A 13994-nucleotide genomic window follows, 5' to 3' on the forward strand; every position below is an offset into this window, starting at 1 on the left:
GTATTCAGTTTGGATCTTTCCAACACAAGCTTTGCTGGATACATTCTATATAATATCTTGAAGGATATTCCCTTAAGCTTGTTATTTATGCAGTGGGCCTATTTGTCTCAAGTTTCCCACGCTTTTTCCCACACTGTAGGCTATAACATCAAATAACGATAACTAAAAATGTCTAGAATGAAGAGACAATAACGTAACTAATTGTGTTTCTAATATTGTTAAAGCACATCTCTTTAATATATTAGTTCAACCAATATAAATATCTTCCCCACAATCTTCAAAATTAACAGGTAGATCTATAACCATACAGCCCCAGAGTTAAGTAGAACTGTATTAAAATTTCCGACAGTCCTGAAGACAGCTATACCTCGTGACATCAGACTCTGATGCGCGCGCACGGGGTGGATCAGCGTAGCTAGTAGCTTTCCCTAGCACAGCTTTCACAAGCAATGTGAACATATCAGGATCAAAATAGTCTTTCAACGTCACTGTTTATGTTGTTAGCTAGCGTAATATAACTGCAAGTGGTTATGATTTGATAGAGTAATAAAAGAGGAACGTTCGTCAACCGATTTTCAACATAACAAATCATCATGGATGCAGTGAACGCGTTCAACATGGAGGTAAAGTTTGCTTGTGTTTCAACCTAACGTTCGAGCTAAACCCGAAGGCTAATGCTAACTAGTGTCTGTTGCCTCACGCCAACGCTGGCAAATTTGTTTGATAGCCGAGTTCATCGTAAATATATACATCTAAAACGGCCGGATTGGTTTATTTTGAGTGAAACTGTTCGCCTAGTTGAATGTGATCAGTTAAAACTTAAACATGGCTTGACTGGATTTGTTAGCCATTAGGCCCGTTTCACACAGCGCGCGTCAGCAGTGCGTGACTTCAGCCTCGCCAAGCTGCAGCGTGTTTCATGTTTGTGGTCATACCATGGATGTACGCACATGCGGCGTTTTTTCAACGTCGCCGCTACGTCGCTGCGCGCAGATATGAGTTGTGTATTGTCATATTTGTCAGTACAAATTCCACTCATCTGTGTATCAGTGCAAGCCCCCGCATTGCCGTCAACACCGTCGGTCCTGTAAATGTTTCAAAATAAAATGCCTTGTATCAGCAACTGATGGGATTCTGTCCACATAGACGCTGTCAGAGGGCTTTTGTTTTTAAAAGAGAAGGGGGGGAGTTGGGGTAAAACAGACGTTGTTGTATTTCCTCATTTCTGTGACAGCGAGAGAGACGTTTAAGCTGCAGTAAAAAGTGGTATAAGTTCAATCTAATTATTAAACACCATTTTCAGTGTCTATTTCTGCTGACAAACGCGCGCGACACGCGTAATAGAAAACGACCAGCCACTGTTTCTCTGGATGTGCATCAGTTGACACGCAGCTGAGACGCGCCTGACAACCGCTGCTTAGGCACTGTTGACGCGTGCTAACGGGCCTATCTTAAATCGAGTTCAACGTTTGTAACGCCACCCTAATCTTGCTAGGCCAGTGTAATGTACTAGAATAAAAAATTAAAAATAAACAATCTCTTAAAGAGCTCTGGGCCTGTGAATTTAGCATCTAACTTTTTTCAAAGGTGCAATAATTATCATACATTGTGTTAACTACAAGAATTGGTGAAACAATTCTGCTACAGCAGTCCTCTTTGCAATAATTCAAAGTGCGATATTCTTTCAACTCTTGAATGTAGGCTATATTTAACATGTTACACATATTGTATATGTTGTATACTTATTCTTACTTATGTATCTGTTGTACATTTTAGCATCATACACATATTTTATGTTTATAGCTTTACATGTTGGTGTTATGCATTGTGTTGTAGCGTAAGGCACGTCGTTTTATATTTTTTCACACTTTACACCCTCAGCACGGTATACATATTTATAATTTTAAATGTTTACATACTAGTGCTAATTGTTTTTTATTATCACTGTATTTCTATTTTGTATTTTAAACACTTTACACACTTAGCACATTATACATATTAATAAGTTTTCAATATACATGTACTAGTGCTAATTGTTTTTATTATTGCTGTATTTCATCTTTATAGTTTATATTTTTAAATAATTTGTGCTGGTAATTATTCCTACTTTTTTATAATTCTCCTTGCTTTGCATCAGAGCTACTGTAACAAACCACAATTTCCCCCCAAGGATAGATAAAGTATTACTGATTTTGATGGTTAACATAATAATAGCTTATGTAACCTTATATCCCTTGTCTTGTTTTTAGTCTTAAAAATTAAGCCGTTGACATTACCTTTGAGTCACCAAGTATTGTTTGCACTGCTGCCATCTAATGTTACCTCTTTTGAGGAAGTTTACGCGAACCTAATGTTATTAACGCACAATAGACCAACATGACTTAAGCATGTATTATTTTACTGTTGTTGTCTTGCTTTGCTTTCAATATGTGTGTCGTCGATGGTGGGACATAATTCTTAGCCTTCTATTAATTTTTTTTTGAAACTGCGTGTTGCTTACAAAAGGTATTTCGATGCTTTCCCATGTATAAATCAAGGCATTGCACGTGTTAAACCTGTTTGATCAGAAAATTGGTCACAGTAATCAACATAAGTGATCATTCATTTTTCTGTTTCTTGCGCATTTATGTTGAAATTAAGTGCTTGATTTTTTGTTTTAGATCTAAGCTATAGTAAAGGCCAACATTGGCTCACGCATCTGCATTTTTTTGTAATTGAGCCTCAGGTAATCAATAAACATTGTCTAAGAGCAACTTTCTTAGACAGAAATACATTTTTCTCAATCCCAGATGCTTGAATATGGTTGTAGAGTGTAATTTGTTAACTTATCACAACCTAAATTAAGAACAGGATTTCTGGAAAGGTATTCGGTCTGCACAGATAGCATGTTGATATAACCCAGGTTTTGTGAGAATGGATACAGTCTGTATTCGATTTTTGATCTAATTTCACTTTATTGTCAGAAAAGAAAAAATTGTATAATTTGTCTTGCGTCCCAAGACATTGACTGTTTCACATAAATGCACTTAAATACAAAAAACATAACAAGAATTAACTAAACAAGAGAATCATACAAGAAACACTACAAATCACATCAAACACCATGAAAAGTGGAGGATGCAGTGCAACATATTACGCATTACCCCAGTGTTCGACCCAGGCTGTTAGCCCATACTTGGGCCATATTCTGATTTAATACGTTCACAGACTGAGGAACAAATGAGTTCCTCGAACCTGTGGGACACTAAATCTTCTGTGTGATAGCAAAAGCTGATATTCTTTCAATAATGTTTGAGAAGGGTTAGATGCCTAATTAACAGCCAGGGACAACACTCTTTTGGTATATGCAGTTTGGAAACAAACGCTTGACCCACAATTTTTGAGCAAATATGCAACAGTGTAGCTTTAAGCTGAACAGAAAGAAAACTGTAACATGCACTGATTCCATACTGCATAACACTCTGTATTATAGATTGACAAAATAATAACAGGATCTTTGTTTGCTCCTAATGACCTCAGTCTAATATGAAAATGAAGGCATTGTACCGTACTACAAATGTGATCTATATGTGCACTCCATGGCAAGCAGTCTTTAGATGTGTAGGTGTATAAACACTTGCAGTGCTTTAGCATGTTTAAAAACATTGTTTAAACTATCTATTTTCTTAATTATATTGAGAGTTTGTTCCTGAATTTTCTTTGGCCCACTAAAGGGAAATGGCTGTATGTTACTGTAATTTAGTGGTGTCTGTGTTGTGTATTATTATATAAAGCAGGACAATGTATGCTTTCCAGTGTTAATATATGCTAGTATTTTCTTTTTAATTAAAATGTACTGATGTATTTCTGTTTTTGATTACCATTTAGCTGTTCTCCATGATTGACGTGAAGCCTCCAATATCCCGTGCTAAAATGATGTCTGTAACAAAATCAGCCATCAAAGCTATCAAGGTAAAGTGAATATTTTATCAGTTTTATTGTCACTGAGTGGCTAATGCAAGTGGTGGCCTACTAGACTTTTTGATTTAGTTGTTTCAGAGTGAAACGCATTCATTTTACTAGGGATGTCTTGATCAGATTGGAAGGATAGGTATTGGGCCTGATCAGTGCATTTCTTAATTGATCAGGATTAGTTATTTTGAGCGAGCGCCCCACTCGATCCCATGTATACATCCACTGTCACACAGGTGTCATAAATTGAGAGAAACAATTAGTGGCAGGTATTGAGGTTTTATTGTAATGCTGCTACTCCAAAAAGTAGAAACATTTTTTTTCATATTCAGTGTAAGCTGCTACGTCACTTTTTAAACATTCACATTCTAAATGTTGGAAACTGATTGTTGAAAACATGTTACAACGACCCTTTACTATATAGTACTGAATTATGGAGTTAGACAGTTGACTGTTTTTTCACCATTTTCCTGTTTTAAGATTTTTTGGGTGGGCCTAAAACCATAGCTCGATGATGCAATGGAGCTATACTCAGCATAACCCCGCCCCCTGACAATGTAGCAGTATAGAAATGGTGAGCATCATTAGCATAGTCCCGTGATTGGGCGTGGCCTCTGCTCCTCCAGCAGACACGCCCCCAGCATTTCAGGTCAGAGAATACTGTGCACTTTTTCATGATTTTGAGACCTTTTACATACTTGGCAAATTTTTTGGTCATTCAAATTTGGTCAGGTGTTTAATAACACATCTTTCTGTGATGTGACGAACTCAGAACACATTTTAATTATCACTTTACATGGACTTTAAGGTGAATTGATTGAATTGATTTTTTTGCTGTGATGCTATAATAAGTGGAATTGTGGGTGATTTTTGGGACTGTTGGGATTTGGAATGTTGAACTTAAGCTCTAATACTACTTTGAAATTGAATTGTTATATATCATCATTTATAGTGTTCTGTACTTTTATTGTAATACTACACTAAGTGGATTTTAGAGCAAGTTCTGAAGACACAGTTGTTGTTTTTTTTTACTTGGTTATTTTATTTAAACAAACAAATCAAATGATGCACTAAGTGGAATTTTGATAAGAGCCATATGAAACACATTTAGTTTGTTTACTTAAAAAATAAATATGAAATAAAAAAACTGTTAAAACAGTTTGCATGCAGAATTTTTCCTTGTATTGCATTGCTGTATTATCCAGGTAAAAACAAGTATTTGTTAATATCAAATTTCAATTTCAAATTTTCAAACTTGGATTGGGATCCAGGGTGAAAAAACTTAATCGGCACATCCCCACATTATACCCAGAGCATTGTGCTCTGGGTTTTGTCATATGTCGCAAATGGAACAATGAGATTTTTCTGATGTTGCTTTAATGATTATCTTTAATGATTATCATGCAAAATTAAAAAGTTTTTCTGTAGACTGACAAGCCTTACCCCAGGGAAAACTGTACTGACAAATTCTAATTTTCATTTAAATGATTCACCTCCTGTAGTGTTGATTGCTGAATGCAATTATTTGTACCAGGGGGTACCCATAAATCTGTGGCTTCAACAGACAGAGATGTGGCAACCAAAGTAGCTACTGAAATGACTACATTCACTCACTACAATCAGTGAGTGAGCAACAGCTAAACAGAGCTCCTCCAGTCCAACAATTATGCTTGCTAGTGGACATTAGGGGATTGTGGGAGATGGGTATACTTATCTTCTGTATATTTGAGTGAAAATAGCGTATTTGTATATATTGAACATTTTAGTAGAGATATTTAAAATTATGTGCTAATAGTTTTTGCAGACATTTTGGACCAGGCAATGGCAAAAACTTTAAAAAGCTCTATTTTTCATGGTTACAATGTTATAATGCAAATATTTCTTCATTTCAGGCTAAAGGGGGTAATTAAATGTTGTAAAAATCCAAATTTTGAATCAGTCTTTTACAATATTGTCAACCCAGTCCCTTTTTTGGGATTTATATTTCCAAGGGCATCAATGAGCTGATCATGACTAGTTAAATATGATGTTTGTGTGGTCTTAATGGGTACTAACTGAGACATTTTAAAGAACACAGAAATTCAGTGTCATATGAAAAGCATCACCACCAGATAGCAGGTTAATCTTTCATTTGATGCCAGTTAATGTGATGTTTATATGCCCAAAAAATCGTGTAGGAAATATTCCTCCATGATTATACTTTGCATGAGTGAAGTATAATTTTCTATGCTGTGACTGATATATTTTTTCTGTCTTCTATTAGCTTTACAAACATGTTGTCCAGATTGTTGAAAAGTTCATCAAGAAGGTATGTGCTACAGAGCCCCTTACTATACATTATATTCAACACTGGAGGACAAAGTGTGCTTTAAAAGTGCAATTTGTAATGAGACAATAAGAAAATAATTTTCTATTTTGTTTTGTTTTTGTGTGTTCCTGACAGTGCAAGCCAGAATTAAAGGTCCCTGGTTTATATGTGGTGGATTCCATTGTTCGACAGTCACGGCATCAGTTTGGTGTTGACAAGGATGTATTTGGACCCAGATTCTTGAAGAATTTCACAGATACCTTTCAAAACCTTTACCGCTGCCCAGAGGATGATAAGGTAGTCGATGTTTGTCCTCTTGGCATTTTATTTAGTCGCGGTAAATGATAAAAAATATCTCAAGGGTTGGATTGCCTTTATTCTTTTTCAGAGCAAAATTATCCGTGTCCTGAACCTGTGGCAGAAGAATGGTGTGTTTGACATGAGCATCATTCAGCCTCTGATGGATATGGCCAATGGAGCCATTGTAGACCTACCTGCCCAAGCACTGGAAGGTAGAGAAATAAATATAATTCTTATTGGACACTGTTTGAATGCGCTGGTATGCTGACTAGAAGGAAAGGAATGTGAGGTTGTAATTTGTCAACTGTTTGATGAACTGCACACGATGTAAGATGACACTTATTTTCCTGAATCTGAACAGTTCCCGCTGACCCTCAGCCAGAGACACAGCCTCCCGTCACCACTGCCCCAGTCGTGCCTGCTGTGCCTCAGCTACCCACACCTGATGCCTTAGCTGCTGTGGCACAGCTTTTTCAGTCCCCTCATGGTCAGGAGGTAAACAAGAAATAGGTGAAAGCATTCCATCATTACTAGATCATTGTGACTAATGAAATCTTTAAATTCTGAATGGTCCCTTCCTCTCCCTCCTCCAGCTGCAGAGGATGCTCCATAACTTCCAGCAGGCAGATAAGACCCTGGCAGCCACCATCACAAACAACATAACAACCCCACCCCAGATGCCTGCCACCCAGCTCAACCCGTACAGCTCACATACTGAAAAGAAAAGCTCTTTAGCTGAGGTAATGGCATAGTTCAGTCTCACAACATAAACTGCTTTGATCATATACAAACTTACTTTGCCCATTTCCTTAACTGCAATTTGCTATTTCCTCAGAAACTCCTTGACCGATTTGACTATGACGATGAACCAGATGATATAATGGCAAAAGATGGCAGTGGCCAGTCGCTGTGAGTTTCATAAACTGTATTTATGTTGACACATATGATGTGTTTTATAATCGTTGTAGGTTTGTAATACCCAGACTCACTATAAGTGTATATTTTGTCATGACAGAGGCATTCCTGAAAATGTGTTTAACCAGTTTCCTGGTCAGATGCCCTACACAGAGAGTGTTCATCCACATATGATGGGACAGTCTGGCTGTACAGAGGTATCCAGTTGTAACTGCATTAAATACGTACTTAACTATGTGAAATATAGCACTTCTCTAGTATGATGCCAGCATGCTCTCCACAAATTGTTTGAAGCAAATGATGTTTCTCTTTTCATGTTAGAATAACATGTTTTAAATTTTTGTTTTTATTATGTAAATTATCAAATTTATGGCTCTGCATGCTGCAGTCAAAATGACTGTGGTCAATGCCCCTGTATCTATGTTTTTTACTCTGTCCTGTGTCTGTCTCTTTGTCATCCCTCAGCATGGTGAAGGGATGAGTCATGATGAACATCACATGATGCTCGATGGATACCGTTCCATAGATGAGGCTTATTCAAGATCACGGGTAAGCCTTCAGACCCACTTTAGTTTAAACTTTAAAATGTCTCTGTTGTGAGACTAAGAAAAAGAGTTTAATTGCATTTGAATGTCAATCTTCTCTGTAAGTAAATTGTTCTCATTAGTAATAAATGTTATCATGCCACATTTTAATTTAAGGCCTGTGGTGTAAACTTTTAAATTGGTACCTGGAACCCTCAGGTCATTAATTTTGGACAAATAAAAGTACCATGTTATCATTGTCTAATAGGGGAATTCAAGAGAAGACTCATCTAGGCACGAGGGCAGACACAGAGGCTATAGCAGGAGATCAAGGTCCAGATCTGGTTCAAGGTAAGAGACTGTGCTCATCACCGATAACTGTGTGGTGTGGTGTGGTGGACTTCAGTTAGAGGTTAGTCATAGGTTTTATTGGGGTACACGTTACACTTGCCAAAGCCTATTTTGTAACTACTTTTGGTGTTTCAGTGGGTTAAGAAATCCTTTTATAATCTACTGCAGTATTCAATGCATCTGGTTAAATTACACTTGAGAAAGTGCAGAGTACTGGTAATTGAAAATGGTGAATCGCTAACTCCCCCTCTTAGGAATTGTATTATTTGGTGTCATCATATTTCAGCTGGTTCAATGCTTTGTGTTTCAGATCTCCAAGGAGAAGAAGATCAAGATCTTCGTCTCGTTCAAGAAGGTCAAGGCATCGGCGCTCTCGTTCTCGCTCCAAAGAACGTCGCTGGAGATCTCGCTCTCGTTCTCAGGACAGGAATGAAAGAGAGAAAGACAGAGAGCGCAGACAGAAAGGTCTTCCCAGCATGAAGAGCCAGACACTCAGTGGTAAGTGCTACAGCAGAAACTAAACTGTGAAAGTCATTTATGATACATACTACTACACATAACTCCTGGAATCACGCCTACTTGCAAGTTACAGCAACAATATCTAGCTAACCCTGTAGAGAGGAACCACTTAGATTTTACAAGTAATAACTAGAATAGTTGGAAATATCACTGCTGTGTATATACAGTGAGCTACAACACACAATTATCATCAGTGTGTTGAGTAAATAGTCAATTGTTGAGGCTATAAAGACGAGTGCCAGTCAGTGCTACCAGAACCTAAAGTGATGTCTTAAAATTGCTTACATTTTTAGAGTTGAAAACTTTGATTGGGAGGGGGGCTGCACATTCAGTGTTTCTGCATCTGTATGAGATTGTTGCTGCTAACTTTTGGCTGGTAGGAAAAAATCTACCAGCCAAGCATATTTTTTACAAGCCATAATACTAAATCCCTTTTTTTGTCTCACATGTACATTTATTTCAGTACATTTAATTGAGATAATATGCAAACTTTGAGAAGAGGCCAGAGCAAAATCTGAAGTAAAAGTATTAAATATTATGAACATCTCATCACCACAGCCTCTATGTGTAAATGAGTTCCCTCTGGTTAGCTGTGATGCAGTGTATCTGTCTAGGGCGCAGATGTGTGTAAGTGCGAGTGACGCAGAGAAAGCACAGGAGCAGCTGCACAGAGCAGCAGAGCCGTGCACCCCTAAAAACGCACCGGTGACTCTCAGCAGAGTTCAATACGTGACTGTTCTGGCACAAATATTTACCCACCAGTGTGGCGAATAACATTCAGAGATTTTTACCACATTTGGTGCTCGGCGGGTGTTAATTTGGGATGCCGCTGACAGTTTTCTTTTTTAGTGATTTCAAAGCACGGTTATCAATAATTAAAATTTGAATGATATCACTTACCGTCAGGGAATTTCACCACATTTTTCTTGATATATTTTTTGTGCTTTATTGAATTGATTTTATTTCTTTGTGCATCAGAAAGCACACTGAATTTGTTTTATGTGTTCACGTATTCATAAATACAAAAACTTTGTGAATGTCTTAACAGAAACAGTTATAATCTACGTTTAAACAGAAATGGTTCCTTTTCAAGCATGGCACAGACATGTTAAACTTCAGAGCATTTACAAGGAAAGTGGAAAAAACGGTGAGGGTTAACTGTAAGCATACTCATTCTTCTAAGAAGTACTTCAGTGTGAGATTTAACACTACTTTTTGTGCATGATGCAGTTACACCAGTGTTATGAAAGTTTTTTATTACTATGGACATTTTTTATTGGTTATGGCAAAATCTTGAGTAACAGTAGCAGAAGATTGTGTTGTTCTAACTTATACTGCTGCAACCAATAGTGAAATTCCTCAGTTTTGTGGTTACCTAAAAGTTGAAATGTTTTGATACCATTCTTCCCTTCCCAATACTGATTCCAATACCTGAACTTTCCCAGCTGCTGATACCGAGTACTGATCCAATACCACTGCGTAAAAAAACTGTTTAATAGTTGTGTACTACTAATCCTGTTTGGATGTGAAATTATTGCTATCATTGTTATATGGCATGGCTTAGTAAGATGTTTAAATTGGCAACACTAGTTCCACTCCTAAAGCTAAAGCCTTGCTTACTTTACACATTGCTTGTTTAATGGTAGGACTATTCAGTGTAAATATTGCCAAACTTCTTTTCATTTTGCTAGTGGCTGATGTTACACTATATACTGGAAATCAGTTTGCCATGAAAAATGGTAATTACTAATGGCCGCACAGGGCAACTTGCTGTGCTTGCTACTGTTTTAAAACAGCGAAGAAGAATTGATTTCTTGGGAAACTGTAGTTTTCTCCAGCTGTGAAACTACTGTTATGTTCAGTAATAAATCTCTTTTATTGGAGCAGTGCATAAACTCACATACTCGCCAATAATTGATCAAGCATTTTAGGCCCTTCAGAGTAACTCTGTCTGGAAGTCCACTTCTCAGAATCAGCTGTCCTCTCATACAAAGGCTGTGTCCATTATGCAACAATCATCTGGACATTACAGTATGTGTATGCAAAACATAGAGATAAACACATAGACACACTTTTCATATAATTATTGCCATTTGGAATGTGAAACTTTCAAGCTTAATATCTCAAAACCGCTCAAAACGCAGATAGATTATTTTAATTCTAAGGTGGCAATTAGTAGTTTTGTTTTATTCCACACAGTTTAATTTTGCTGAAGTATATGAGTTGAACAATAATAGCAGTCTCATTCACTGAGGCACAAGGTCGCATGCTGAGGGCAAGGGATATGTTGTTTTTTTTTTTTGTTTGTTTTTTTCAATACAGGGCAGCTGGTGCAGCCAGATTTGTAATAGTCTCTAATTTCTGAGCAAAACTGTATAACCAACACCTAAGAGTCCTGGGCAACCAAATTAGTCCACCATTGAGTGCTTTCATGTTGCCCAGGTGTATCTGAGTAATAACCTTTACAGTAGAACTGCAAATATTTTTCAACTCATACCAGCAAAATTTAAAATAAAAAAAAGCAGAGTAACGAGCATTCACATTTAACAGATAGTGAAGTTAAACACAGCCTAAAGCTGTTGCATGTTCCAAGCAATTTCTAATCCATGTTTGCTTGTAGTTTGTAGCACTACACTCTGGGTTGGACAGCTAGACAAGAAAACTCAGCAGTCCGATGTGATGTCACTTTTGGAAGAGTTTGGCCAAATTGAATCCATCAATGTAAGTTTTGACAATTGATGTCATAGATACTTGAAATACTCTATGTTCTTAAGATAATTTTATCAAGTATTTAACCATTGCCTTTGCCTTCTCTATGTCCAGATGATTCCTCCGAGGGGTTGTGCCTATATTGTTATGGTTCACAGACAAGATGCCTACACAGCCTTGAACAAACTCAGTAGGGGGTCATACAAAGTTAATCAGAGACCTGTTAAGGTACATTGTACACTGATTTTTTAAATTTTATGTTTTATGTCAGTTTTGTGACTTGTTGTCGTGGTGATTGTTAACTTGATCATAGCTAATGTCATTTTTGCCTAGATTGCTTGGGCTCTGAACAAAGGTATAAAATCAGCGCACAAAAAGTTCTGGGATGTGGAGCGGGGAGTTACCTACATCCCATGGAGCAAAGTCAAAGTTGAGGAGTTGGAGAGCTATCGAGAAGGGGGTTTGCTGGACGCAGAGACACTTAATCCAGGTAAACACTCACCTATGCCTTCAGCATGGCCAAGATTCGTTGTCTGCAGGCTATTAAAAGATTTGCCTAACAATGCCATTGAATTTTCCATTTTGCAGAGTGGAATCATGGCAAGGACATCAATAAGCAGGCAGCTGTGAATGGAGCTCTGCAAAGCGTACCGGCAGATGGAACTGTCACTGCTCACATTCAGGTAATGTTAATCGAGTCTTTAAACACCTTCTTTTTGATATTACAAGTGCTGATATTTCATTGGTTTAATGGCCTTGGTGTCAGAGGCTTACTTCACAGTCTTTCTTGTGGAGGCTGTAAGGAAAATAAATTATTGTTACATTAGTAGTGGAGCTTATCTGAACCTACCTCTTATCTTATCTTATCTACAAAAAATGAAGATTTAAATTAATTACCCAAGTCAATGACTCAATCCTCTAAATCAAATCAGAAATAATGTGATCGTTTCATACTGTACAATTTTAGAAATACTGTGTTTACAGACTATCCCATTGAGTGAGAAATACCCTGCAAATGAAGGTATACACATGACATGTTTCTAAGGCTTTCTTCTGAGAACTTTCATCAGGACTCTTACAATGGGCCAAGGGAAATATCTTGTCCTTATTTGCCCACAAGTGTTTAAAATTGTGTAAGGGGACATGTTATGCCAAGTTCAGTGAAATCATGGTCATACTGTAAATGAGTGCTCAGTCTATATTAGGTCAACTAGTTCTCAGTTCCACCTTGTTACATACTGACGCTTGGTCAGTGGCCCTCAGTGTCAGATACCGATGCACTGAGACACCCTTAAGACTCTGAATAAAACGCAGCTGGCCGCGCAATTTTTAATGCTCCAAGCAACAGAGGTAGTATTAAGAGCAAAAAAGTCTGCATAGGGTGGGAGGGAGGGGTGGTTGATGCGTCAAACAAACACAGGACTTTTCCTATGTGAAACAAGAAGTCAACATTGAGTTACCTTAAAAACGTAATGTAGTATGTCACATGATTTTGGTGACCAGCTGCTGTCCCTTGTAACCTGTAGGGTGAAACAATTCAAGAGACTTTTCACCATGTAAGTTCTTATTGAACGATGCTGGGATGTGGTTCACTGTAAATTGGTTTTGAGAAAAAATCACATGACCTTTGTGGCCCTTGGGCGACTGCTGGTCCCTCCACTGCCATCACCACTGTGACTGCTCTTAGCTGACCTGATACTGCTCCAGTGCCCCCCCACTTCTCTTATACAGCTGTTTCATCGCCGCCTGCAGTACACTCTCCTAGACCAGATGCTCCTTCTGCAGTTCCGTGTTACATTATGCTAGGAACAAACACACTTATTTTAAACGGAATCATAATCTTTTGTCTCAAACTAACTATTTACTTCTGATGCCTAAATAAACCAACTGCAGTAAACCAAAAAATGAATTAAACCTATTTTATTTTTGAAAGAGACTGTATGCATTTAACAGTTGCACTGTACATTTTCTGTAAACACTCAAAAAGACACTGCATGTAATATGAGCTACCAAAACTGAAGCAAGAGGGACACTTTGAGCATCGTAGTTTAAGGTGTGGAGCTGCTGACCAAGCGTCAGTAGTACGAGTTGGGAGTGACAATGTGTCAGTTAGTCCATAAGTAACCACAGTAACATTTCTGATGCCCTGTTGTGCCTTTGATGAAATACACTAATGGTTAAACTGCTCGATCATCCAAAAAAAGCAATTTGCCACAAGAGTGCATATGCTCTGATAGAATTTAACTAAGGCCAATGCTTAGTCAGAAGGGATGCTATAACCCACTGCGTTGATCAGTACTGATTGCATCTACACTTAAACTGTGAGTGAGTTATCTTTAGGGCTTTCTGTATTTATTTATTTATCTGGTCTAGTTTACACAAGGCTTACATGAAATGGGCTGTGATCTAGAGGCCAA

The 13994-nt window shown here is 37.7% G+C and overlaps 1 protein-coding gene across 2 annotated transcripts in view; it reads left to right on the forward strand.

Annotated features, from left to right (window-relative positions):
• Nucleotides 1–415: 415 nt before the first annotated feature.
• Nucleotides 416–13994, forward strand: part of LOC121942959 (SR-related and CTD-associated factor 4-like) — a 28666-nt gene continuing 15087 nt past the window's right edge. For both annotated transcript variants that reach the window (XM_042486278.1, XM_042486280.1), the window contains exons 1-16: nucleotides 416–623; nucleotides 3868–3951; nucleotides 6215–6259; nucleotides 6395–6556; nucleotides 6648–6771; nucleotides 6921–7054; nucleotides 7153–7299; nucleotides 7395–7468; nucleotides 7575–7671; nucleotides 7940–8023; nucleotides 8267–8349; nucleotides 8660–8847; nucleotides 11489–11589; nucleotides 11692–11805; nucleotides 11911–12067; nucleotides 12166–12260. In XM_042486278.1, the coding sequence (XP_042342212.1) occupies nucleotides 594–623; nucleotides 3868–3951; nucleotides 6215–6259; nucleotides 6395–6556; nucleotides 6648–6771; nucleotides 6921–7054; nucleotides 7153–7299; nucleotides 7395–7468; nucleotides 7575–7671; nucleotides 7940–8023; nucleotides 8267–8349; nucleotides 8660–8847; nucleotides 11489–11589; nucleotides 11692–11805; nucleotides 11911–12067; nucleotides 12166–12260 (1719 nt within the window). In that variant the 5' untranslated portion in view covers nucleotides 416–593. The remainder of the gene's footprint in view (nucleotides 624–3867; nucleotides 3952–6214; nucleotides 6260–6394; nucleotides 6557–6647; nucleotides 6772–6920; nucleotides 7055–7152; nucleotides 7300–7394; nucleotides 7469–7574; nucleotides 7672–7939; nucleotides 8024–8266; nucleotides 8350–8659; nucleotides 8848–11488; nucleotides 11590–11691; nucleotides 11806–11910; nucleotides 12068–12165; nucleotides 12261–13994) is intronic.

The sequence above is a fragment of the Plectropomus leopardus genome, chromosome 5 (assembly GCF_008729295.1).
Source record: "Plectropomus leopardus isolate mb chromosome 5, YSFRI_Pleo_2.0, whole genome shotgun sequence".
Classification (NCBI taxonomy): domain Eukaryota; kingdom Metazoa; phylum Chordata; class Actinopteri; order Perciformes; family Serranidae; genus Plectropomus; species Plectropomus leopardus.